The following is a 27981-nucleotide window of genomic DNA, read 5'->3' as shown; positions in this document are numbered from 1 at the left end:
AAAAAAGCGGGGTTCTTCAGTATCTGTTTTTCCCAACGTTCCTATTGTTTTAAAGGCCTCCTTTGTTTTTAAGTGTGTGGGTGCTGTCACAACTCCGGGGAACGATGGTAAGTCGGAGCTGGGGATAACGGGGGAACAGTGGTCGGGCGGGTGGAGAGCGGGCTGTGAGGTGCGCCGGGCCGGGGGGCGGCATAGCGGCAGTGGGTGGGGGAGCCTCACAGCACTGTACGGAGCCCCCGAGAATTACTGCCTTTTACAATAGGTTCTAGAATCTTACACGTAGGGTATGAATTTCAGTGATACTGCGGGAAAATGATAATAAAAGAAGGCTGAGACGTGAGTTGGTGTCGTGGTCAGAGCCGTGGTGTGAGGAGGACTTCGAGACGTGAGACGCGTCGTGCTTCGAGCGGCCATTTTGTGACTCCGGGCACAGTCACGGCCCTTCTACTCCGCCGCCTCCGATTCGTGCCCCGAGGTGGCAGCTGAACCCGTTCTCCGCTTAGGCCCGGCGTGACGCCTCGTCCTGCCACAGCTTTCCATCACCTCTGGCTGTCCTCAGCCTTTTGGCACTTCCCCCCCTTAGCCCTTTTTCTTAGCCAGTTTCCCGGCGCCGAGCTGTTAAGCCGCCCAAGCGGACCGTTGTCGCCTTGAGAGCGCCGGCCCCACCCGGCGGTTTCCGGCAGCGCTTCGCGATGATGCTGTCCGGCTCCGCACGTGCTCATTCCGTCCAAAGTGTCCTTCGTCTTCGAGAATATTCTGCCTGATGTGGTCCCGTTGGGGCGAAGCCTGGCGTCGCCGGGTCCGGGTACAGTTCTGGTTGGTGCTAAACGTGTGCAGGGAAGGCAGCGATAAAGCGTTCCTGTCGAGGTGACTGTAATCTGGTATATGAGCCGGCAGCTGAAACTGAACTGTTTACACGCAGTACAGTTTTTCAAGAGATTCTTTATTTTCGGCCTTTTTAAAATAAGAACGGTATCTGCTATTGTGAGGCTGACACCTCAGCAACTTGCAGGCAGGACCGGGTTGAGTTGAGCAGCGCTGCTGCATAGCTCCCCCTGCCGCCTCCGGTCGGGCGCAACGCCCCGGAGCCGCCGCCATCTTCTCCTTCCGCAGCGGCTGCCATGGCAACCGAAGGCGGGAGCGGGCGTGCATACGGCGCTGAATGCCCCTTATTTTAAATAAACCCCGTGTGAGTTGAGGGAGGAAGCAGTCAAGACATCAGGAAGCAGTGCTTCTGTGACCAGAGGAAAAATTAAGGCTTTCCTTCCCTAGACGCAGTTGTGGCCATCACTCAGGCAGTTCCACCTCTTTGTTTACCAACCCTTGCTGTAATTAACGGGGGTTATTCCCATTTTCCTGCCTTGAAGTCGATGCTCTGTGGAACAATGCAAAGAGTAAATTACTTAATTCCCCTTGTGATAGGGAAAGGGTAGGGGAAAGAAATTTAAGTAGGTTGAAAAACTGAATAAACCTCCTCACACCTGGAAGCTGGTTTTCAAAGTTAATGTGAGCTGCAGAGACAGAGAAGCTCTGCTTAAGATATTTTTGAGTGATTCGGTCACTTGAGTTGCACTCAGTGATCCTTATGGGTCCTCTCCAGCTAAGGTTATCCTATGATTCAGCTCGTGCTTCATGGTACTTCATGGTACATAATTCATCTGTTTAAGTGTAGCATTTTTTCCAGTTTTGGGAATTGGAAATGGCTTTGGATATTGATCCAGCGACAGTGCAGTTTGCCTGTAGTATGCAGTAAGTAGTATGTAGTAAGGCAGCTTTGGGTATTAAAATAACAATAACATTTTATGCTGATAAAACAAGGGTGATGCTTTGTTTGATTTTACAGAAGTTTTCCATTGTAGTACTGAAGACTTCTAAAGGAGAAAGACATTGCTTCATGTCTTCATACTGTGATAACTTTTTCATCATGTTCATCAGTAGCTCCTTTTTATGTTCTGAGAAATAAGTGTATTAATGCATCTTAAAGCTTATTTTTGATATTGAAAAGTTTGTCACAATGCCTAAGAAACCTATTTGCCCCTTTAGGTATTTAGTGTGCAGAAGGGTTAAAGAGCTGTATTTTCTTTGAAAGTTCTATCCTGCATTGTTATTGTGAGAAACTAATGATGCGCTTCCATGGTAGCCAACGCTGTTTTTTTACCTGCATGTCAGCAGTATCTGTATGCCGACCCACTTTCTTGTGCTGATTCTGGCTCTCCTGGGTGCATTTGCTGTGAGCTACTTCCTGCTTAAAGTTGCAAGAGAATTTGCACGGCCAAGTGAATGCTTTCTTTGAGCTTCTGTCACTGAAACAGGTCCAAAAAGAGGGAACAGACGTTAATAGGTCAGCTGTGGAGTTGGTCTCATGTTTGAGTTAAAATGTTCTTTATCTGGGGGTATGATCAAATAAGTGGTCTACAGCTCTCCTCTTGTTTCCTTCTTGTCGTGATGTATTCTCATGTTAGAGCAAGTGTTTACACAACTGTGGAATGAGCTTGGATCAGAAGCAGATGTGTCTGAAAATTACAACCATTTTTCACTTGTGAAATGTAGAGCTCTGTTCCCTTTGCAGTGGTATAAAAAGCTGCCCTGGTACAATAAGAAGGAAGGGGAAGGACTGCTCTTTATCTGCTTACAACAGAAGTAATCTACTACACAGTTTGCAGTCGGTAGCATACAGTTGAAGTAAACAGAGTTGCGTACAAGAAAATGTTACTGGATGTGACGGAGCCAGGTACTTCAAGGTCTAGCTTCATGAGATGCAGTTAAACTGTCTCAAACTGGGTCTTTTCCATCTCCATTTCTTCTGCATCCATGGAATCTCTGATGGATCTGATGCTTATCTGATAGCACAGTAAGCTGATTCTATTGTCTAAAATAACAGAATACTAATCTGGTCAAAACTTCCTCTCAATGCTATTCTTTCTTAGAAACTACGCTTAGTGTGAACTGACAGCTGTTGAATCTTGTGCAGAACAGGTTTAAGAGAAGAGATGGGGCAAATTGTCTTTGCTTTTTAGGGGTCGTCTGGTGTTAATTTGATTCAGTCATGCTGAAATCATACTTGTGGAAAGCTGAATTCTACTTTTGGCATTACTTAATTGCTGGTTGAATCATGCCGCATGGACAGATTGATTCTTACAATTTTCTTATTCCCTTACTGGGTGTCCAATATGAATGAATATTGATCACTTGCAGCTGCAGTTTAAATAACTCTGTGTTAAACGTAATTTGTTACATTGAAAAATGGGTACTAGTGATTGTAAATTATTAGTAGGTTTCAAAGTATCAGTAACCTCAACTAAATCAAAAGATCTGCGTATCTGAAATAGGGGTAATGCCACACCACTTGAGCTGTAAGGAAAAGGTTATTAATGTTTTGAGATCTTGATACAGAGAAATGAGCACTACTGAGATGGTCAAAGTAGTTTTTTTTTTTCCTACAAGGTAGGTAAAGAAGCATGTACCTAGAACCATTTCATGAGTGAAGATGAGGAACCAAAGTTTCATCTGTATGTGGTATATTTGCAAGTATCTTTGTATAATGTTTGAAGCATGTTTTAGAGTATGGAACACATCTTGGTGGCATCAGCAACAAGAAACGGAATTGCATGTAGTCTGAGCAAATGATTCCATTCATAAACATTAATCCGTAATCCATTTTCCTCTGATCTGAATTGAATGAGGAACTTTGAGATTGTGAGTTATGCTCAAGTCAGAAGGTGCATATGGAATGTGGGTGTGCAAAGCACACAATGGCTGTAGTTATTGCATGACACCATGTAGATACGTGTAGAGCACACCTAAGATCCTGCTCTGGTGCTTGCCATTCTGTGACAGGTTCATAGTTGTTCATATTTCTCTTGTAGTTAAATTGACTAAAACTTTTTCTGAGGTGCAGATAAATGGTGTGAATATTCTATCAAGATAACACTATCTACCTCACAGTTATATTGTTGTACAACTCTGTACCATTGTTCCAAGGAGCTTCATAAGCTTTACTCACTTCTTGAGCACTTCTGGTTTTTGATCAGGAAAATGATGGAATTTATTCAGTGGATAATCAATTCACAGTAAAGAATTGAAGAACTTCTTGCTTGCATCTAAAAGGAATTGTGTAGAACTTTGAGATGAATACTTCTGGGGTTCTCTTTGTAAGTTGGGTGGTAGCAACAATGTTTGTGAAGCTTCCAGTCAGGTAAGCCTGCTTAGTGTAGCCTAGCTGGAGTCTAGATCTGAAGTCTTAACCTCAAGGAAGAGTTGGTTCAAACTTTTCCATATGAGTGTTCCATTTGCAGTAAATACTTCTTTTATGTAACTGGAAAGATGCCATTGATATTTGTGGTCTCAAACTGTATCTACAGGATGATGAAGGCTTACCTAGAAGTGTGTTATTATGTGACTGAGATATTTGTTTAACCTTTTCAGTCTGCAAATGCGGAAGCCCAGTGTGGAAGTGTCTCAGAGGATAATACCCATCTGTCAACAACCTGCCAAGGATATGTTTTACCAGAAGGAAAAATCATGCCAAATACAGTCTTTGTTGGTGGAATTGATATAAGGGTATTTATATATTTTCTATGTTTTTAAACTACATATGATATGCTTTAGTGGGAAAGAAATAGGAATTTTAACTTCTGGAGGGCTTTTTTAATTGAGTCTTCACTGATCTTGAAATAATGCATTATGGTAAGAGAGCTTTGAAACAGACCGATAAGATTTTCCTGGAATATTAGGAGATGTTTTGAAGTGACAAGTACTATTTTTAAACCCAATTGTAACAGTTTACTGTGTCTGTGAAGTAGTTCAAGACTTTGTTTCTTCTAGATGAACGAAGCAGAAATTCGGAGTTACTTTGAACAATATGGTACTGTGAAGGAAGTGAAAATAATCACTGACAGAACTGGTGTTTCCAAAGGGTGAGCAGAATGTTATTAGTTACTGCTTATGTAGATGTAATTCTAACATAAATGTTGTCTGTTGTTCAGTATTTGCTCACTTACCATGCTTTAGCTTTTCCAATTAAGGTGAATTTATGTGAAACATGTAAAACTAGGCTGATCTTAAATCTGCTTAGTCTCCCAGTTGAGAACGGGACAGATTTTATGTTGTTGGTGTATACCTGTTGAGGGAACGTAGTGGTGTTGTCACTTAACTAGTGGGAGCAAAGCATAAAACTTAGTGGATGCTTGTGGAGGCTGTTCTTTCACAGGTTGAAACTTTGACTTTTTCTGATGGCCGTAGCAGTTAAGCATCGGTGTGGTACCACTAATATAATTGAGAGAGGGGGTAGACTTTCATTGGGGCAGTTGGACTGCAGTCTTTGATTGCTCAGGCGTAAATTAGAGGCAGCCAAACTGTTTCAGGTGGTGAGTGAAACTTAAGGGATTATAGAAGGTTACAGAGACATTCCTATTGGGTGTATAGAAAACTGATCTGGAGCGAAGAACTTAAGTGAAGATGTTTGGACTCCACCCAGCTGAGTTCAGAGGAAGCTCTCCCAGCTTTGAAATTAGAATTGTTTTGCAAGGAAGACTTCACTCTAAAGGTGTGCTAATTGTTTTCTGTTACTCTGAGCAGATTCCAAAAAGTAGCATTTTCTTTTCATAGGCAATGAGCTGAAAATATTGAGCTTAATGACCCTTGCCTGGTCTTTGTGGTGAATTCTAATGTGTAGCAAGCATGTGTTCTGATTATTGGTAAATTGCCATATTCCATTGATTGACATACTCTATAGTTCTCTGAGTATTGTCTCCAATATTAAGGCTTAAATGAACAACAAGTAGTGAGATAAATTGAAAACCTCTTTTGGGATCACTTCCTCCAATAGTGTAATTATTCCTGTAGTTCCTCCTTTCATTCAAGCCTTTGCAGTAAATGCAGAACTTAGTACATCATAATTAATGGAGCTTTTGGCTTTTTGATGCTACTAATATTAATAACAGAACTCATCTGAGTAACTTTATTGGGAGAATATTGAATCTGGCATTTAATTCCTTTTATTCGGCCCAGTATGCTGTCAGTCAGCAACAAATGCACTTTGATGCTGAATTATATATTAATGTCCTGTTAATAACAGTTAATGTTCTTTTAACTGTTTTAGTTTAAAACAAACAAAAAACAAAACAAAACAAAAAAAAAACTAACAACTATCAAAAAAATCAAAATGTAGTAGTTGAATGATATATTTTTTTTTCTTTTCAGGTATGGATTTGTTTCATTCCTGGACAATGTGGATGTTCAAAAAATAGTAGAAGTAAGCTCTTTGTTTTAAGTTGTCAGAAGAACCTTCCATATGAAGGTGGTAGGTGTGGTTAGGGGAAACCAGTTCCACTGAGGAAAGTAAAAAGAAAAAAGAAAGACTAGAACTGCCCTGAAATAAATGCTTAAATATTGTTGTGACTTAACCCAGTGGGTTGCAAAGTACTTCATAGTATTTTAGTCACTGCACTCCTTCCCAGCCATATGGGAAGATAATTAAAAAAAAAAACAAAACCAAAACCAAAAAACACTGCTTGTGAGTTGAGATGAAAACTATTTACCAGGAGAATAGGAAGAGGAAAAATGGGTAGCAGTTGTGATAGTTGTGTGTGTATATATGTAACTGTTATCCTTTAAATGTGTATATGAAAAACAAGTGATGCATAAGCAATGCTCACCACCCACCAGGTGATGCCCAGCTGGTCCCTGAGCAGTGGCAGGCTGCCTGATGATTCCTCCCCCTTTCATACTTTTCTATGTGCAGATATGTTACAGAATATCCCTTTAGGAAGTTTAGGTCAGTTCTGATTCTGTGCCCTCCCAGCTCCTTGCGTCCCCTGCAGTGCCACTGGTGGCAGGACAGTAGGAGAAGCTGAGAAAACTAAAATGGTTCCATGCACCACTGCTCAGCAACAGCTGGAAACATCAGTATGTTTCAGTCAGTGTAGTTTTTTTTCCTAAAACCAAAACGAAGCATCATACTAGACACTGAAGGAAAGCAACTCTGTCCCAGCTGAAACTAAAACAAATATCTGGTGCTGTTGCTCTATGCTTTTTGTATATTAAGTCAGAAACCAAATTAATGTAGTCCTGGTCTTGGTGTGATTTAAAGCCTTGGGTCTGCTGGAAGATTTGGGGGAAGAAAAGTGGCTGCATACTGAGGCAGTGATAAAACAGGACAAAGATTGGCATGGATAATGTGCATAAAACAGAATGAAGACTGGCAGTCTCTAATAAGTAATTAAGGAATACAAGGTTTGTGAAGTTCCTGAGTAGATAAAGAGAGCATTACAGGAGATTAAAGGTAAAAGGCTTAGAAAGAAGGAAAAGAAAGAAAATGGAGGCTCTTTGAAGCTATATGTGAGTTGGTGATACTGTAGAATGGAAATAAAGTACGGTCTCCTGAAAGTTAGACGGCCCACCCACCTTACTGATTCTCCAGCTTATGGAATAACTTATTTTTCAGTCACAGATCAGTGTCCATGGTAAAAGGCTGAAACTGGGACCAGCAATTAGAAAACAACAAAACTTGTGTAAGTATATATAAAGTCAGATTATAAGTTTAGTTTTTTCATAATCAATACATTAGTATTCTTGCAAGTCCTTTTTTTTTTCAGTGCAGTGTGCATGTTGCAACTGATGTCAGTTCTAAATCACAGCCTCACTGCTTGTGGGATGTACAGTTTTGATAATAAAATTGAATGAAGGTTGGGAGCGCAATAGCTGAAAATGCAATGTAGTTAAGTCGCTGAGCTGAATTCAAAAGTCAAAGTGTCAAAGTTTTTTTGCAAGTAGAATTCAAATATTTATGAAATACTCCTTAAAATGTTTTAATATTTTTTTTGTCTTAAAACAAGGTTCTTATGTGCAGCCTAGACCATTAGCTTTCAATCCTCCTGCACCACAATTCCATAGTGTATGGAGTAATCAAAATACAGAGACCTACGTGCAGCCTCAAGCTGTGGTGAGCCCACTAACTCAGTATGTGCAGGTAAGGTTATTTGTGCTGCTGTTTGGGAATTGTAGTTAAATGTTCATGAAAGTGTAAGCTATGTACGCCTTCTCAAGTCCATATAAAGATTCCAATCTCATCTTACCTGCTCATTTTTGTCTTACATTTCCCAATACAGGTCTTAACTTAAAGCTACTTGAACTTCCAACTGGCCTGAAAAATTAATTTAATCATTCTTTATAAAACAAAATGCAGGGAGATGATACACTTCTTATTTTGAAAATAAGAACTTTTGTAGGTAGAGCGTTCAGTGAAATAATAGCTCTTCAGTGGACTTGCTGCTTGTCATGCATCCAGATATTTACTGTGTTATTGTCTTACTGAATAAACCATAGGCTTTAAAATCCAGTGTTTTCAATTATGGAAGTAGAAGTTGGCGTGTTACTCTTTTCTCCTAGCAAAGCAAATTCTTGGTTTTTTTGCTGCCTTTGTAGGGACACTTGTGCTAGTCACAGCAGATACCATAACACCTTGCTTTAAACTTGAATTAAAAAAACTTTTATTTTGTAGACATATGCATACAGTTCACCAGCTTTATTGATACAGCAGCAAGTTCCTGTAGGATATCAGCCAGCATACAACTATCAGGTATGTAATTCTTTAAGTTGGAGCAGTAAGGTTGTTGGGAGTCTCAGCACTGTAGGTGTTTTCAGGGAGAAAGAACCTTTTAAGGAAACTTAACAGTTAAACCAGTTTCATGTCATTAGATTAATGACATTGATGAAAGTATTGAAAGATGGCAACGTTTGTTTTGAAAAAAATGATCATTGAGAGGAGTTCTTACAGGAGGAAACTTTGCACTTGTGCAGTGTAAACAAAATCAACTACTTATGCAATAAACAGAATTGCTAGTTAGACTTAATACTGGGATATAATCAAAGTAGAAAAATGTTTTCTAAGCTGTAAAAATGTACAGAAAGGTACTTGGTAGCCATTTTTGTAATGAAATAGCCATTTTTGAGCTTGTAATGAAATGTGTAGGTTGTCTTTGTTCTTTCAGACTAAATGAGATAGTTTAGTAACTGTAGAAACTGAAGGCGTGAGACGTTTTGTCACTATGGCTGCTGTGACTGCACTTGGTTCTTTTCCTAATCTTTAGTTAATCTTTGTTAAATTTGGAATGAGAAAAGGTAGGAGGCTGTTGGAATTTGTGGTGGGACAGACCTTGTGCTGAGCACTATGTGAGGTCCACATGAAAAAGATACCATGCTGCACTAAGAACTGTAAGAATGAAAAAATCCAGGTGTGAAGTATGGTGTGTGTGTGTGTGTGTGTATATACTGTGCTTCTTAAAGAGCAGTTACCTGTGTGGGAAATGAATATAGGTAAAAGCTGATTATTCTTCAATTTCTGTTTAAGGCTCCACCACAATGGATTCCTGGGGAGCAGAGAAACTATGTTATGCCTCCGGTAAGTCTGCAGTGTTTACTTTGAAGACTTCTGGGTTAAATGTTTTGATACTTAAAAAAAAAAAAGCTGTTGGTTTAACAGGTCTGTGTGGAATCCAGTCTCAGCGACTCCTGTGGCTGACATAAATAGTTGTTTAGGCCTTCCTTCTCATGGGTTAGTTTAGAAGTTGTATGGCTGAACTAGAATACCAGTTTTGCATTGTTACTAACTAGTGAACTCTGGAATTTTAATATGGAAACAAGATTGGTTCTTCATGCAAAGCTGAAGGAAGGATAATGTTGTCTAATGTACAAGCTCTTTTTTTAAGATCTGTAAAATACTACTGGTTGTTCTCATTCTTTTGCAGACTTGTAAAAGTCTTCAGAATATTTTTCTCTGCAGATAATGTTTTTGGTTCAAGAGCTCTTCTGAGCAGTTAGTGAGGTTGCTAGAAACTAGATGTCTGATGGCTTCCAAGGTGATAACTTTTTGTGACTTCACGCAAGTGGCATCCACAAGAGAAGAAAATTATACAACATTTCTTTAATTGGGCACTGGATCTTAAATTTGCATCTCCTATTCCTCGATTCTAATACTGTATTTTTAGAGTGCTATTTCTATGAAGAGTTTTAAGAGCTAATGTCTTTCAAGCTTGTTTCCAGCAGATGTGTGTAGACTCTGGAAGGTAAATGTGGGAGAGGTGAGAATCAGAAAATGAAACTTTATCCATATATATTGCTCTTGGCATTCATTCATTGTCTCTCTTCATATTAGAAGAAAAATTTATTACTACTTAGTTCAAATCATGTGCTCTAAGCTTTGTTTTCAGCCTTTTGTATTACAGGGATGTCTGTATTTCTGTTAGTGAGGGAATGTATTTGCTAAATAATTTTGACAACAAAACCTATATATGGAGGACGTGGAGGAGCTAGCTTTCAAAAGTAATTACAGTGAGGAGGAAAGACAGGTATTTGAAAGCATTTTTTTTGGAAGGGGACAGAACTGTCTTTAAAACAGATCAGGGTACAGTTATCCCATTTGTGAAGCTTTACCAAAAGGTTAAGGCTGGCATTGCCTCTTGATAGGTGGGAACGGGTGACAACATAGTTAGGCACTTTCTTGTAGTGTTACTAAAATACTGCACTGTCTTAAATATGCAGGTTTATACTTCAGTAAACTATCACTACAGTGAGGATCCAGAGTTTATACAGACAGAATGTGCTGCTCCAGAGCCCACACAGTCGTCTGGTAATAGTCCACAAAAAGTAAGTTCTTTCTCAGAGTGTTTTCTGTTGTTAGACCTGTTCCCACATTTTTTGTTTGTGAAGGCTACATGGCTTATGTGGCTTGGCGAAGAGGTCTCCTGACCTCTTCATCACCTCTAGAATTAAGATTGTAATCATCACTTCAGCCACTGTTTAATCCACTTTAATTTCTGCATGATTTCAGAAGGCTATCGTGCTTTCTTGAGGCTATTAGTACTTAGTTTGTAGTGTAGGGATGTGTAAAATGTGATTGTGTCAAGATTGTCTTACTCTGATAAGAGTTATTCAAGAATTGCAGGTAATAAAATGGCAGATTGGGTAGCACTTTGCATCTTAGATTTATGAATCTCAAAATGTAGATGGGTGAAATTTATTACTCTTCTCTGCTTGCTTTTGTGGAAAGCTATCTCTATTTGGCCAGCAGTTGGTTCTAAACTCTCTTTAAAGAAGACTTTATTGCTCTCCTGTCTGCCTCTAATGCAGCTGTACTGGCTTGTCACTGATAAAAACATTTACATTGTAAATGACAACTGAGAGCATTGAAACCAATTAAAAACATTAAAGGGAAAAATTCAGGAAGCGAGAGAACTGAAAGAACTCTTGAATGAAGTGTAAACCCTGTGATAGACACACTACTAGTAGTAGGGCAACTGGTAGAATTATTATAGATGCATCTCTTAACTTTTATTTCAGAAGTCTGTGGACAGGAGCATACAAACAGTAGTATCGTGTCTGCTTAATCCTGAAAACCGCCTGAGGAACACCTTTGTATCACAAGAAGATTACTTCAGGGTATGTAGTGAAAGCAAAACTAAATCTCTAAAAGCAGCTGATCTTAATTTAGTTCATATACAGGATACTATGAAGACAAAGATTGATCTGTACTTGCTTGAGCTCTTATTTTTGTATGTGCACTGAGATAAATGAATGGTTAGTTTTCAGTTGGTTAATACTGAAAGAAAATTGCAGAAATTGAGTTCATTGGATTTAAGTGCATTGATAGAAGGCTGCATAAGAACTGCTGAGCAGTCAGCTATTGGGTATTTAGAGCTAATCATCCCTCAGGAGCAGTCTGCTGAAAGGTAAGCAGATTGCGTCTTGTTTACAAGAGAATAGAGTTAAATGTTTATGGTCTTTTCTCCACTTAAGTACTCACTGTGGATGTCTATCTGTACTTTGGTTAACAAGTAGATAATTTCTACCATAGACTATAGTTAGATCAGTAGCTGGTATTAATGGAAAGTTTTTTGCTGTGCATTCAGCCTTCATAGGGGTCTGGTTCTGATTACATTCTCTTCTTTTATATTAGGATTTCAACATTATACCTAAAAGCTTGCTACTTTTTTTTGTTTTAAAAAGACAGATGTGAACTAGGCACCAGTGCTGTGAAGCCAGAATAGAGAAGCTGTGTTTGACAGATTTAGAGAGGACTGAGTAATATAGAGAACATCTTGAGATATTTGTGATGCTTTTGTTGCTTTGTTGTGATTGTTGTCTAGAAACATGGTTTCTTGTTCTTTTTTTTCTCCTATTCCAGGAGAGGAGGGCGCATCACTTCAGAAAAGGAAGAGCAGTGCTCAAAAGTGTTTGATCAACAAAGACTTTGAAGTACATAAATGTATTACTTTGATGTTCTTACAGTTCAGTTTAGTAAGATGTGTAGTAAAAAGTGTAACCTTTTTTCAGAAAGTTGCTTCAAGTTGAAGTTTGAGTTCCTGTTTTACCTGTTCCAAAATAGCTATTTTTGCTTGAGAAGTTTGAAGTTGTAGAGTTGAAATACTTCCAGTAATAAAACTAGCTTGCATGCTTTTCCCACTAACTGAAATGCTAATCTTAAAGAACTTAAATGGGGAAGGGGAAAAGAAAAACACTCTTGGTTTGTTTGATACATGTGGATTTTCTTCTGAGCTTTAAGGTACAGTTTGTTGCATGTTAAAATTTTGTTCTTATTAAACCACAATTTAAGTTACTAATGTCAACCAGTTACCTCTTGCAGTTCAAAAGTTGAAGCAGTTCCTTGTCCAAGATGGAGTATTTTAAAACTGAGCTCTTAATCAGTGGAACAGAAGACGTCAAGGTGTAACTCAACTGAAGCCCTTTTAAGTCCTGGTTCTCTTTAGACTACATAATCAATGTCTTTGTTTGCTAATGACAATTTATCTATGTGAATCCTAGAATTCCTGTATGTAACTTAAGATGCAAGAATGTAATTAGTTACATTGGCTGCTCAGTGGAGTATGATTTTTTTTTTACTGGATTAATTTTAGCAATACCTGTATCTTAAAATTGTGAGAAAATACTGCATTTAAAATATGCCTAACTTTGTGATGCAAAGTGTTAATCAAAGAATACATGTAAGCATATTTTAATAATTATGTAGATTTTAGTCGTATTTTGAAACAATAAATTTTTTTTTATTTTGACTTAACCTTCCTGGTGTGAGTGACATCCTAATATAATACTTCTTAATTTTAAGCTGCTTTGAGAAAGGCATGTAGCATAATATTTATTGAAGGAATTGAAGATTTCTTAGCCTACATAAGAATTCCAGTTACAACAAATTTATAGCAACAACTTTCATGTTTGGTATTAGTTCCTACCCGCAATTTTGAAAGAGTACAACTGAGAACAGCACTCAATCTTGTATGTGTGTTGAGTCCCAGTCTGATTTATTCTTCTTATTACTACCTATTTCTCCAAATATAAAAGGAAATAACTCCTCGTGTGTGTGTGTGTATGTATGAATGAATGAATGGAATGGCATGTCCTACTTTAAATGTCTAGAAGTAGATGTCAGTGAAACATGCAGTAAGAGCTGAGTTGCTACAGGTCTGGATGGTGGGCTATAAGATGCAGCACAAAAATGTCCCAGGACTGTTGCTCAGGAGTGTTCAAGATGAGATTATTAAATTGAAGAGGGGAGGGGAATGGAGAGGGCTTGGGGGATAGCAATAATAGGTGCAATTCTACATAAAATTACTCAAACAATGTTCTGGCAGCATAAATTGACTTAAAGTTGTTAACTTTTTCTCTGCTCAGACTGTTCCTTTTCACTAAAGATGCTGTGTCCTTAAGTGTGTTTCTGTACTATCAATCACCATGTTTTTGTCAACCTATTGCCTTAATAGTGTTGTTCATTTGATATACTTGCACGTTTCCAGCTTCTGCGTAAGTGGTTTTCAATCGTACACAATTAAACTCCACATACAAGTAATCTGGAGTTTTCTGAGTACGAGGACCCTTTCCTTTGCAACTTTAAGTATCTAAGCAGCAGCCTTCTTGGAATGTTACATCTGTGATGTCAGTTTATTGATAAAGGTAATTGTTTCTTCGCAAATGCAGAATTCATTTTGGCTTAATGTTCTTGTTGGCTTAATTGCCTTGGGATGTGTTTGATTCTTTATGTTGTGCTATAAGAAAACATGATCTGCCTGTATGTAGCTTTCATTGAAGAGTCTCAACACCAAACGAAGAGATAAAAACAGAAGATATCTAAATAAAGTGCAAATTTTATGTTTATTTGACCAAGTGTTTCCGGTAAGACCATCTGGTGAGCAAGTTGATTGTTCAGTATGTTTGAAATGCTTGGTGCTAGATATGAGTTGTTCTTACAAGCATGCTGAGAAGGCTTATAGTGAAATGCATAGCTCAGGCCTTACAAGCACCATTTATTTTCTCTTCCATTAGATCATGTTGAGCTACTTTTGTTAGCCATTTCTCACCCATAGGAAACACTATCCTTTTTTTTTTTTTTATTATTCCCATCTGGGAATTGTGCATTTTGTGGCATATGCCATTAAAAGTAACAAGTTATAACTAAGAACATACATCTTTAATGTTTGTTTGAAGTACCCTATAAGCATAACACAAAAGTAGTAGGTAAATCTCTTTTGTGTTGTATTTGGAAAGTTAAAACATCTGTTTAGTATGGCTGTAGCTGAAGGCATTTTGAAAGTAGGTGTACAATTAGCTGCTTGCAAGTTTGTTCCACCTGTGTTACTAAATTGAGTGGACCATGTTAATTGGGAGCTGGTAGGTACAATAGTGGGTTGTTATGGATATGCCTTTTTTTAAACTTGTGCAAGCAAAACAAATTTTGACTTGTCCAAGTGGCTTAACCTGGTAAGCACAATACAGCTGTTTGTTCAGTCCCCCCTTCGGTGGGATTAGGGAGAGCATGGCAAAGGAGAGGAAGGGGGAAGGAACTTGAGGGTCAAGATAAGGGCAGTTTAGTAGAGAAGAAATAAATACACAAAACAAATGACTTACAACTTGCTCACTCAACAGCACTTCCTCCACCTGGCTGACTCTGCTCAGTTTCATTCAGTATTATGCCACGTGCTATGGAATATTCCTTTGGCTGGTTTAGGTCAACAGTGTGGCAGTGTCCCCTCCTTGCTCCTTGTGAACCTCAAGCTTCCTTGCTGGCAAGGCAGCATGAGAGGCAGAAAGTCCTGGGTTCTGTGTAAGCACTGCTCAGCAATAACTAAAACATGGGTGTTATCATTTTCCTCCTAGATCTAAAACCTGGCATCATACCAGCTGCAGTGAAGAAAATCAACCATGCCAGCAGAAATCAGGACACTCGAGTGTGTTTTGTGTGGGATCCAAAAGCATGCAAGTTTCCTGTAACTAGTAAGCCAGCTTTTTGCATTAGTTTTGTTTTTGCATTAGTTGTTTAGGTAAGATAGCAAAACAGTGCTTGCATTTACTTGGTATTACTTAGCTAAGACACTTGATTATTTTATGGTCCTTTAAGTGAAATGTCCTAGTGTGCTGTTTGGTTCTGTGGCCTTTTCAAATTTCTCGCAAGCTTTGCCACCTGACAGAACTAGTCTTGAAATGAGCCAGCCAGCCAGATGGTATTCTTGGATCTCTGTTGGAATGATAGTCTGTCTGGCACAGACAGGAATTTTCTGTCAAAATGGAAATATTTTTTTTCCTTCTAGGTATTTGTGCATCAAACTAAGATGCCAAATTCTATCTTACATGAAGATTATCTGATACTTAAATGCTATAAAGAAACAAAAGAATGTTCCCTTAGTTGTATTTTACAGGGTTTTCTTGTGAGTGTCATAATGAAGCAATTATTTTCTCGAGTCCACCCATCTGTAGTCTGTAGATGTCTGCAGGAAGGTGTTGGTGGACAAGTATTTCAGGATAGGTGTACTGTAATTTAAAAGCTGTAGTGTCTGCCACTTTAAGTCTGAGAAAGTAATCAATTAAAAGGATTCAGATTGAAAAGAGAGAGGATCAGTAAGTATTATCTCTGCAATGAAAAAGTTTGAGTAGCTTCACAATGTAGATGGGCTCTTGCTTCATACTGTATTTCATTCCTGCTCTCCAGTTCGTGATGAACTTTACTTTAAACTGGGTTGGGGAGGAAGGGGAGAAGAAGGGTGTAGGGGAACTGAGGTACACTTGAACTGCAACTCTTTTTAGGAGGACACAAGCTGAGTTTCTCCGGGTCTTTGTTAATCCTGTGACTCTTCTGGCTTTAGCTACTGTAGGTAGAAGTTTGTGCTATGTGGAAAAAGCTTTGAATTTATGTATTTGGTACTAAAAACATTCCTCAAACTGGTGAGAAAGGATTGTTCTTTTAGTTTACAGTTGCGATGCTCTATCAAATGCAGTAATGAGAAAGACTTTTCATTTTAAAAGTACATTACGGTAAAATGTTAGAGCTAAAAATGTGGAAGTATGTATCCATATAGATAACTGTTCTAGAGCCATCAGCATAAAGCAACAAAAATGCTCTCAGAGCCTCAAAATACATAATAAAGACATCTGCTGCAGAAGGTTGTGTTTTTTGTCTGCATGGTGGGTTGGACATAGCAGTCTGTCCTGTGCTGCTTCAGCTGGGTTGGATTCTGTAGCAGGAGACAGCTCTGTAATGTTCCTGTGAGTTACCATCATTACTTGCTTATATTGTTACTTCGTAAGTCGGTGGTATATGTTTTAAAATAGCGTTGGAACTATTGAGAATGTTGCTTTATTTTCCCTCTGTCCTATCCAAGATGCTGTAAGTCAAACCTTATACTCTGTGTACTGTGTATTTTAATTTTCAATGAATATTACTTTGAATATTGCTTGGTTTTGACTGGGACGAGCTTAAGGACAAACTTAATCAAATGTTTTTTCTCACATTTATTTTTGTGCTGGTACCTTTTGTACTGAGTGTGTTTATTGGGTAGTCTTCCTAGGATAATTTAGGACTAGAACAGCCTTTAAGAGGCTATTCATGCTTTTCCTTGGGAGAAAAATGATGCTTGGAAGTTGAAAATGTTTAGACCTGTAGTGGTTAATGGCACTACTTGAGTGGGTTGGGCACATGCTTTCGCCTTTGACTTTTGGAAGGATATAAAGATGGCTGTGACATACCACATTACCATTACTATGTGGTTTCTGACTAATGTATGCATTTGATTACTAAGGTGCATTACTAAATCATCTTCCATCTTCTTACACTTAGTGAGATGAAAATCTCTGAAGTCACTAATGACTGGGAGAATATCCTCTTCCGAATTGTTTTGTCACTTTGCAAATCCGAAACTCTGCTGCACTCAGCAGCTGCCTTGTGATTTAGGTAGGCTGGAAGTCTTCTATGGACGATAATTTGACCGTTAACCATTAAAGGGCTCACGCCATACTGTATTAAAAGATGGCTCTGTAGTTAAGAGAAGTCAGCAGTTCAGCTCTGAGTATTCTGGGGCAAGGTATATATAGTATTGTAGACAAAGCCTTACACTGTGAATGGTTTCCCTTATTTTCCGTGCTATTGAGTTTGTTGTTTGTTATCATTATTTTGAAAAATAGCCAACTTACTTGCTTACGGCCCTAGAGGTTTAAAAACAAACAAAAGCTTTCACCTTAAACAAAAGTATTCACCTTTATATATGTTTATTATTTTATATAAATATTCACCTTATTTCTCCTATTCAGCAAACTGACATGCAGTTACAGTGGTAAATGTTAGGAATGTTAATTGAGGTTGTTTTCACTTTCATTAGAATAGAGATCTTTATGGAGTTAAGCAACTTATTTACGGAATCTCTTCCAAGTGGGGAATTAAAGTTGTGCCAACAGATCTTTATTGATAGTATTCTTACTGTAAATACAGGACTCCATCTATTTTTGATAGGGAATTAAGTCTTTGTGGTTGTTCTACATGAATGCTGCAGTAACTTTCATAAAACTTGTCAGTAGCACCTGTCTCGCTGCTACGATGGGTCTTCATTGACTTCAGAGACAGAAATGATTTTTCTGCTCTTTTAGGTGTGTGGCAGTTTAATTAAAGTGTAATTTCTGCTAAGAGGTTTTTAAATTTTTTTTTCAAAGTAAGAAAAAAATCAATAAAATCAATAGCAGTGGTGTTTCAGAAGTACTTTAGTGCAGCACTGTCTTCTAGTAAATTGTGATTTCTGTGCTGATTGGCCTTCTTTCATTGTTCTCGTGGGGGACTTGGTGAGGGCCAGAATGCTCAGGAATTGCAGGCCACTAGAAGATGAGGAGGTGCTCTTCTGTTCAGTGGTTTAGACTGAAGCATGCTTTCTAATGAATGCTGAGACAACGCTGAATGTTTCTGTCAAGATAATGGAAGCCCAAAAATGCTGAATTGTTACCTGTAACTCAATTTATATTGGCTCAGCTTTTATCTACTGCGCTTCTAGGCAGTTGCAAGAGACCCAGGCTTGTGCTGGGGCCTCAGTGAATTGAAATAGCAGATAAACTTTGAATGGTACATCAGCAAAGCCTTGTACATCTGGAAAGAATTCTTTTCTAGGTTTGCATTTATACTCGAGACCACTAGAGAAACATTTCTTATCTCTACTTTGCTGTTTCATTTTGAATTGACCAAGCATCTGACTGTATTTGCATGAGATCCAGGGAGGCAGGCAGGAAGGTGCATTGGCCTCTAAAAGGTTTCTTATTCATGCTTTTTCAAAGGAGTAGATCCTGTACCTGGTCAGCACAAAGCAGAGTTCCTCTGACCGTATGAGATTTGCTTATTAAGTGACTGATGGCACATATCCATTCTTTAGAATAAGCCAACCTTTAAAGCTGTTCTTTCAAACAGAGCTCTCAAAAATGAGACTAGTATTTTTTGCACTACAAACTTTGACTACTCTTTCCTGTCTTTGAGACCTTGATCAGTTTTCAAGAAACTATTTATGTGGCTGTGGTGGAGCCCAGTATGGTGACTGAGTTTGGGGTGCAGCTGGAGGTATATAGGAATTGTAAAGTTAGATGAGCTCACTGTCTTTGTAGTAGTTGTTAAGTGCATTATGCTTTGTGATACTTCAATGTGATCTATAGGGATGGATGCTAGCGTTTTAGACTGTTTTATAACCATCTAGGTTTTACTTCTATATGTTAATCATCACACTGTTGGACCCAGCTTTGCATCCTCTCCCTACGTTGTACCAGTTGCCATGACAGCATACAGCAGCTGACTGGTGGCAGCAATAGGCGTGTGACTTCTTTGCTGGCTGTTACAATGTAATGTAGTCATCAGCCAGCAGGTGGGGCGTTAAGCTAACAAAAACCTACCAAATACTGTAATTTAGAAATGTTTTTCTTGTGAATACTAAAGCCTGTCCTTCTGTAGTAAAAGCTGTCCACTGCAGAATGTAGTAGTTATTTCTGTAGAACTCATTTGTGCATGTAAAAACACAGCTGTAAGAAATGCAGTGAGAACATTTCATAGAACAGTGACTGTCAAGTTGCAATGTGATAGATTAAGGCGGAAGACTGAGTGTGATAGATTTTACGTTGGTTCTGAGTGTGTGGTCAGGATGGAGCAGGGCACTCCATAGGGAAGCAGGGCAGGTAAGCTTAAGCCACAAACATCTGTAGCTGAAAACTTCCTGTTGATGTATTTGTAATTCTTCTCAGTTCCTCTATTAACCTGTAAAATGCTTATGAGTCAAATCCTTTGCTGAACTCTACAATATTTCGAAGAAGTATAAGAAAAAATTGGAGCTCTCCTTTGTGTTTCCAGGCACATCTAATCTTACTATACAGTCTGCAATAAGAAACAGTGTTTACAGAGGGGAAAAAAAAAGGCATGTAGTGAAACATGAAAAATCTTCATTTATGCTGAATATGGATGTCAGACTTCATTTCTGTTCCTGTTTCTTATGGATGTAAGCTTGAAATGAATAAGAACATGGAACACTTCCTTAAACTCGATACTTATTTGTGATCTCTGCTCTTACAGATGGAACCCAGTAATTGACAGTGGATAGGAACTCAGCTGTATATTTTACCTGTGCTACCAGTACTTAGTATTTGCTGTTAGTTGTTGATGTGTTTCCTAGGACTGGGTCCCTCTGGGTTGATTATAAAGAAGGAGGGGAGTCATTTAGCAGAAATTTTGAATTATTTCATTTTCTGTTGCTAAGTCTGCTATCCATAGGGAATTGTGAGCTCTCTGAAATGTTTGCTTTCTTGGGTGACATTTTCCAATATATATCCCATGTTGACTTATTATGAAGCTAACAGCAAACAGACTCTGAAAAGAGTTTTCATTTAAATATCTTCTTTTTTTGCTGTTAGAAAAGCACCACTAAAGAAGCAAAAAATGAAGTATTATTTTGCTGACTTTCTATACTTTGTAAATTTTGGAATCTTGGTTAAGAACATTCCACTTGACCAGATCAAGGTTTGCTTGAGTCAGTATTGTGGGCCGCTGTCAGAACGGTATCTGTAAATGGAAAAATAAAAGGCAAGAGATCCTCAAGAATGTGCTCAGCTTCTACCAGATTGGGGCCCAGGATTTCTGAGCTAGAGGTCATCTTTGATCCTTCCTTTTGGTGTGTACTGAATCAATTAGCAAGGCAGGCTATAATGGTGTTATTTTTGCCACAACATCATAGTGCAGCTGTAAACAAAAGGAATTATTTGCTATGTGAGCCCTATGTTTTCATCCTTGCTTCTACAGACCTAGTAATATTTTACTTAAGTCCATTAACACACAACAAAGACATTATTGGGAAAAAAAAAGGTTATGAAGCATGTGGACTCTTCAGCAGGTTTTTGCCATGCTTTGTGTTTTTAGAAATAATTCTGTAATAAAAAATAAAATATGCGCCAAAAAAAAACAAACCCAGAACCAACTATAAGAAGGTGGTGGTATCAAATACTGTATTTGATGTTGGAACTTTTCTAGAAGTACTCAGTATTTGTTTCGTGTGTGGTAGCTTTCAAGCGCTGTATGCATGCTGCTTAACTGCCCAAAGATCCACTGTCTATAGAATGAGAAGTCGTTGCTGAGGCCACAGGTAGCGTTCAGACAAGATAAGCTGTGAAAAGATTCTTGTAACAAATGTATGGGATGCAGGTAGAGGTGACTCTCAGCGTTTTTTCAACTGAGCTCTTGTGGCAGATCTTGTTACAGCTAGTGGAGTGATCTCTTAATCTAAATGGCAGGGGTCTGTCTGTGTTTTGGCAGCAGGTGATGTATTCTCCCATGCCAAGACAGCCTGTTTGGCTTGCAGAGTGCAGCTTCAGAAACTATAAAATTCATATTTGTGTCTGTTCTTTCACATATGTGCAAGTCAAGGATGGAACTGAATTGTATTTTAGTACCATTAACTATTTTGGAAAGAATATTTCCAGCTTGAAAATCTAAAATTACTTGGAGACAACTCTGTTGCAGTTTTTAGCATAGGAGCTGCTAAGAGGGTATTTGGCTCAAATGTCCCCTTTGTATATTCCCTTCGTATGCCCCATGCAAGAAGCGCTGGGCTAGAGTGGGAAACAAATAATCTTGATTCTACTTTCATCTAAATTAAATCACACGAATGGTTGAACTTCAGTTTCCTAAGAGGTCAAAGAGATTCAAATTTGCAAATTTGATTTCTGTGATACTTAATTTTAAATAAACTTATGATCTTTCATCTAGTGTGTTATTCTTCATAACCAGTGATACAGAGAAGGTGGAGCAAGCTGGGAAAATGCAGCTGCTGTGACCAGACACGCAAATGCCACCGGTGTTTTCTTACTGCTCTTGTTAATTATGACAAGGATATGCTTCAAATTTACTTAACTGTAAGGTCAAGGATGAAACTTTCCTAGAGAGCAAATACTGTTTGCTGAGTGCACAGCAAGCAGAATAAGATTTCTAGAGACTTTTAGTAAGATTTATACCTCTTTTTCATCCCAGGAAGCTAAAATAATGTGTAGAAGATAGCTTTTATGTTACAGTAGGAGTTAGCTACAGTTTTCATTTACTAGTATAAGATTATAGGTAGACAAGGAGTGGAAGCGAGTGTAGCGTCCATATTTATCCTGTTCTAGTGCAAGTTACTTGCTTTGGTAATTTGTCCTGTTTGTGCAGCTTTTCATCAACGTTTGATTTCCATCTCTGGTGTGGCAGATGATAGTGTAAAGCTGTTTAATACATAATTAAAACTATTTATAATGGAACTGTCTAGATCTGTATGATTGTAGTTTTCAAAATCTGAGCAAGTCTAACACGTAGCTGATGTGCTTTTCTCCTCATACCTAAGCAATGTCTTGAAGGCTAGTCTTGTCCTAACATCTGATTTCTAGTTAGATCTGGCATAAAGTGCTTTTTGGTGCTTTCACTGCTTTTTAGGAGTCTCTATTAGATCCTGTACAAGTAGTATATTCAGCAATCAGTAGTCTTCACCCCTATGTGAATTTGTAATGATTAGAGGCTTGGCTGTGGGTTGTTTTTTTTAACTCAGTCTTGCAGCATGTACAAAACCTTTTCTCACAGTTACTAATTAGATTTTGTCTTTAAAAGAGAATTTCCAGAAATTCTGCATTTCTCTTTAGATTTTCCTTTGCTACAAATCCTAAAGTTGCCTGAGTCTTCTCAGCCTTTCACCTTAACAATGTTGCCTGTGCAGATAAGGAGCTTCCAAGGATGCTGAAGTATTAAAGTACTTGCAGACCACCTTGACCCATCTTAATTTTCTTGTCCAAGTTATTGTCATTCAGCGTCACACTGTCCCTTATACAGAATGTACGGGTGTTTGTGCACAGTGTACAGCTGTACAACTGATTTCTTTTGGAGAGTCCACCAAAGCTTGTGCAATTTTATCAACAACTCCACATACTGAGATGCTAATTCCAACATAAGCCAAACTGTACAGTATGCATTGTAGCTTCCCACTATCCTTCTAGTATTTCTCCCTGGTAAGTAATGTTGGGTCTTGGTGCAGTGCACTCACTGAATCTGCTCACATCAACTGTTTGGTCTCTATAAATGTTCAGCAAGTGCTCATGAATGCCATTTTTTTCACGTGGTGAAACTCAGTGACACAACCCTGCTTCACGTGCATTTCCGTGTTGGGTACCATTTTGTCAGACTGCCCCTTTAATGCCACCTGTCTCATTGCAACAGAATGTAATAAAATATTGGCAGGAAGGTTCAAACTCTGCTGCCATACTACCAACATCTGCCTCTAACGCTGTGGGCCAGCAATGAAATAAAAGGCATTACTTTCAGAGCAGCCCTGTACACTATGTGGCCTCATCTCTTCTGTCTCTGAAGGTTTGGCTTTTCTTGCATATATTTATCTTATTTATCATAATCTCAGTAGATATTTAATATGTTTTTGCAGAGTTGTAGATACATTAACCTCATTGTTTGGTCATTTAAGCTTTTGCTGAATCTTGTACTATGTGGTGTTGTGAGTGTGTGTTGGCTTTTGACAAAGTGGTAATAAATATTGTTCTAAAATAGCTTTAAGTATTTCATATTAGTGTGCGAAAACAAAGAAATAGGATGGAACTAACTTAGATGCTGGAGTTCAACCTTATACTGCAAATACCAGTAACTGGAATTAGGGTTTTGGAACATGAATTGCTTATACTTTGGTGGATTATACTTTGGTGGATTTTTCCAAGTAGTTGTTCAAATGAGGCTTGGAATTACCAATCAAGGGATTATCAAAAAGTGTAACTAGAAACACTGTACATACGATTTCTTGCTACTTTTCACAATGCGTAATTATCGCTGCCTGTGCCAAAGTGCAGATATTTGGCAAAGCAGAATTCTTCACTTGCCCTAGCAGTAGAATTTTACACCTACTTTGAACTTGTTTTACCCAGTTGCACCTGGCACGACAAAGTGCAAATGGAAAATGTGATCACTCCTGGTTATAGAGTTCTGTACTGTGAAGTAGGGGGATTTATAAGAGAAATTGCACTGGATAGAAATAGGAATAAAAGGCATCAAAGAATTTCTAACTCACTAAAGTAAACTGATGTTGCCTAATAGCATGGTGTCTAGGGGCAGCATCTTACTGTTGCTCACAGCAATAGGGTCTTCCCTATTTTTTTCTAGTTAAATGGCTGTTAGAGCAGGAGTTTTATGATTTAATTATCAAATAGTCTTGTGCTTTGGATTAGTTTGTGCATGTATCTATATTTAAAATGAAATGTCTAGAATGCTTATTTTGGAGCTTTCAAGTTAATCTTGATTAATCAAGATTTCTCTTGAAGAATGCTTCCTCTTTGACTATAAGAAGTCTTTCATTTGGTGCTCCGAATAATTTCGAGATCTTCTCTTAAATCAAATCTACTATGATGGTTCTTAGAAAGAGGCCAATTATCCCAAAATATGGGGATAATGCATATTTTAAACAGTGTATGAGAGAGAATTCTGGAGTTTCTCACAGTGATAGTCCAGAAACAACAGCTTAGGTGTACACCATCAATTTAGATAGTATGTTCCCATGTATGTGCCTTTTTATCAAGTACTTAGATTGTTTTTATTTTACTGTTAACATAGACAAGTTAAAATAGGTGACAGTAGTTATACCCTGTTCTAGTTATTTGTTGCTTCTGTAATGGAATTTTTAACATGAGCATTATTTTGACTATAAAAAATCTATTAAACAATTTCAATAAGAATTGTCCTCATTGAGGAAAAAAAAAGAAAAAAGAAAAAAAAAGTCTTAATTGTTTGCATGTTTAACCTGGGGTGGAGGAATTCCAGCTTGAAATCTGTGTCAAAACACCTTGTATCTCTGAGCTCTGAGTTTGCAGATGTATCTAAGTCTGGTAAGTGGGCAGCAGAGAGACAGGTTGTGGTGTCTGGGTCTGTACTGTGACCCATTGTAATCACTGATTTTTAAATATTCTTTGTCTGTGCAGGACTGCTACTTCACATCAACCTATGGTCATCCAGTGTTGTTTTCTTAGTGTCTATGTCCCTTTCTGTGTCTGAGACTTTGTGCCATCAGAAGTCTCTAATGTTGTTAGATGTCCATTCAATTCACACCATGAGGTGTCGATCAGAAAATCCTGTGGTGTCAGCAAGGTTCAGTGCCTGGGATGTCTGTTCTGGAGCCATCTGTGACCTGATATCCTTATAATATAGGGAAAACTGCACTTTCACTTCTTCCTTACACACTGAGTAATCCTTCTCCATATGCTTTAACAGTAGTATCAGAAAAACAGCTCAATTACATGGCACCCTGGTGTGAATGCATGCTGCTTTCTCACACAGTTGGAAACCCAGAGAAACTAATGAGTGGAGGAAAAATGATGAGGGACATGGGAAGAGGAAAAACTGAGCAAATAATTAAAAGGAATGAGGAGAGAGAGGAAAAAAATGCAAAAGGGGATAGGTGAAGTTAACACACACAATGTGCTATTGGTGTTTGCTTTGTAGTTCAGCACTGGTTAAGAAGTAACTTCATTTCCCCATATCCATTATTTTGATATTATGCTTTTGGCTGTTGGCTTATTTAACCAGTGCTGATAGCTGCACGCTAAGAGGACTCGAGTATAGACAAAAGCCACTCTGGGTAATGTTCATGTTCCCTTGTAGCTGAAGAGAGTGAGTACTTTCAGACACTGAATCCCTCACCAACATCGGCTTAAATATGGAACTGGTTTGCCCTGTAGTTACAAAGGAGCTGAGATGCTAATGCACTGTTTGCTTATTTATTTTTAAATAGCAATTGAATTTGTTTTACACACTTACGCAGTAGGGAGAATCTCAAGTGGATGAAGTGTAGCAGTACACAAGGGTTTCAAGCAGATGAGAGTTAATGAGGGGTGTTTCAGGAGTCACTGAACAGGCCAGAAGTATGATAAAGGCAGTGAGTGAAGATCCAGACTTGGCCCACAAAGATGACGCTTAGGATAGGTGCAAGTTTTTCTGGAAAGACAGGGAAGATGAAGGCAGATGATTTTCCTTTCTGGTGTGTATCTCTTAGGTGGATGACAGGCTGGGTGTGACTGGTAGACATCAAAGGAGAGACCACTGAGGGTGACATTTAGGTAGAATTACAGACCAGAGGGTTATGATGGTCGAATCTTTAGGAAAACAAGCACATGTATAGGTTACAGAATTCATATGGAGGACTTAATCTCCATGATGGCTGGAGGGGTAATGGTGAGACGCAAACAGTCCTTGGACCTAAACCAAACTTTGCTCTCCTATTTGAGGAGCTCTTAAAACTGCCTCCCATGCCTTCCTGAAAGGTGAACAAGCACTGGAAGGCTAGCAGGCTTTTAAAGAGAATCTTTTCTGTATACAAGAGTGGTGGATCCCTCTTAGTCAGGAAAACAATTAATTGAATTGGGAGACAAGCTTGGCTGAACAGGCAACACGTGACAGAACTTCATTGAAAAAGCTAGTATGGTAAAGGCAAAACCATTGAAGGATATTAGAAATGTTGCCAAGGCATGTAGGGATGGTGTTGACATCCACAAGGGCTCGTGGAATCTCCTCTTCCCCTCAACAGCTGTTAGCTGTAAAAGGCTGAACGAGTAACGGATAGGGCTGTCACAGAATGTGAGCACAACTCAGGCTAATGAACTTGGAGCTTTTTTTTTTTTTTTTTTTTTTTCCCATTTACTTTGGTTTTGCTGGACTGTGTGTTGAGAATAAAGTCTCAGGGAAGAGAACTACCATCAGTGAATGAAAGCCAAGACAGGAATTACTCCAGAGACTCTCATGTGAGATGAGCTGGGCACTGTGTGAGGATGCTGAGAAGAGCTGAATGATGGATGAGAGCAGCTGCTCTTCTTTCTTCTGAATCACAGAATCATTAAGGTTAAAAAAGACCACTAAGATCATGAAGTCCAACTGACAACTCATCACCACCACACCACTGAAACCATGTCCCTCAGTACCATACCTACACATTTCTTGAGCACCTCCAGGGACAGTGACTCCATCACTTTCCAGGGCAACCTGTTCCCCTGACACAAATTGAGGCCATTACTTCTCATTACGTGGGAGAAGAGGCTGACTCCCACCTCACTGCAGCCTCCTTTCATGCAGTTGTGGAGAGCTGTAAGATCTTTCCTGAACTTCCTCTGCTCCAGCATAAACAATCCCAGTTCCCTGCAAGACTTACAGCAGTCCCTTCACAGCTTTGTTGTCCTTTCTGCTTCAGGGCCTCAGTGTCTTGTAGTGAAGATGTTAAAAACAACTACAGTAAGACAAATACTCTACCCATTAAAAAAAAAGACATTTTGGGAAACCCAGAAGAATTTCAATCCCAGGAAAAATCATTGAGTTTCTTAGGACAGACTTCCCAGATGCATGAAATATGTGAATGTAAAAGGTGTCATCCTCTCCTTCCAACTGTTTGCCTTCTGTGACTGAATGGCTGGATTGTAGACTGGGAATGGTGGTGGATGCTATGGCAACTTTAGTAAGGTGGCACTGGCTCCTGTGCTATTTTTGTGTAGGATCCTGTAGTCTGAGCGTACCCCCCAACTAGAGGGGGGTAATAAACTGGCTGTGGGGTTAGGCCCTGATAGTTGTGGGTAATGGGTTAATGCGGTTAATGGCCTCTGTTCTGCCTCGAACCCAGCAGCAAGGGCAGTGCTGTTTTTTGGTTTTTTTTTAATGTCTTTATCAAGGGTTCAGAGGAAAAGACAAGATATGCAATTGCTCCTTGTTCATGGGGCTGTAGATAGCATCTCCTGGGCGTGCCTGCTGACCAGGCTCAAGTACCAGGGTAGGTACGGACTTGTTGCCATACAACAGGTGTATGTGCTGACTCTGGGAAAGGAAGGCCCGGGCATGCATGGAGGCTGGGGAGAGGCGGGGGGAGGCCTTCCAGCCTCACTGGGGGAGGGTGAAAGGAGGTGGACGCATTGACAGGAGGGTGCGGGCACTGGGTACAAATACGGCTTTTCACTTCTAGGGCAGCTGAGCTGAGACGGAGATGCTGCCCAAAGCGGTTGTGCAGTTTGTGTCTGTGGAGCTTTCTCCAAGATCCGACACAGTAAAGCCGTGTCCAGAGCCTTCCTGGGGTCCGTTCCTGCCGAACTACCCCTACGGCTGGTAAAAGCGGCTGAGGAGGTGAGCCTGGCTCCGTCTCGGAGGTGCGG

General features: G+C 39.1%; 1 protein-coding gene across 6 annotated transcripts; it reads left to right on the top strand.

Moving 5' to 3' along the window:
• The first annotated feature begins 6 nt into the window (after positions 1 to 6).
• On the top strand, positions 7 to 13050 carry DAZL (deleted in azoospermia like). 6 transcript variants are annotated; one of them, XM_019616493.1, is made up of 13 exons: positions 7 to 107; positions 298 to 805; positions 4426 to 4560; positions 4825 to 4916; positions 6202 to 6253; positions 7445 to 7511; positions 7836 to 7969; positions 8501 to 8578; positions 9350 to 9400; positions 10540 to 10644; positions 11338 to 11436; positions 12182 to 12252; positions 12641 to 13047. In XM_019616493.1, the coding sequence occupies exons 2-12, from the start codon at positions 764 to 766 to the stop codon at positions 12233 to 12235; spliced, it is 909 nt and encodes a 302-aa protein (XP_019472038.1). In that variant the 5' UTR covers positions 7 to 107; positions 298 to 763; the 3' UTR covers positions 12236 to 12252; positions 12641 to 13047. The 6 variants fall into 6 exon arrangements, with proteins under 6 accessions (XP_019472038.1, XP_019472037.1, XP_010711119.1 ...); XM_019616492.1 differs by having other exon boundaries at positions 12182 to 13049; XM_010712817.2 differs by lacking the exon at positions 298 to 805 and having other exon boundaries at positions 12182 to 13048.
• Positions 13051 to 27981: the final 14931 nt, after the last annotated feature.

This window comes from Meleagris gallopavo, chromosome 6 (genome assembly GCF_000146605.3).
Source record: "Meleagris gallopavo isolate NT-WF06-2002-E0010 breed Aviagen turkey brand Nicholas breeding stock chromosome 6, Turkey_5.1, whole genome shotgun sequence".
In the NCBI taxonomy this organism is placed as follows: Eukaryota; Metazoa; Chordata; class Aves; order Galliformes; family Phasianidae; genus Meleagris; species Meleagris gallopavo.
The sequence above is the reverse complement of the archived record's forward strand: the minus strand, read 5'-3'. Positions and strand labels throughout refer to the sequence as shown.

Excerpts from the sequence above, each read along its gene's own strand:
- DAZL (XM_019616497.1), top strand. The coding sequence starts at position 764 with ATGTGGTCCCGTTGGGGCGAAGCCTGGCGTCGCCGGGTCCGG. Across the intron at positions 806-4,425 it reads CCTGGCGTCGCCGGGTCCGG|TCTGCAAATGCGGAAGCCCA; the intron begins GTACAGTTCTGG and ends TAACCTTTTCAG. Across the intron at positions 11,437-12,181 it reads CACAAGAAGATTACTTCAGG|GAGAGGAGGGCGCATCACTT; the intron begins GTATGTAGTGAA and ends CTCCTATTCCAG.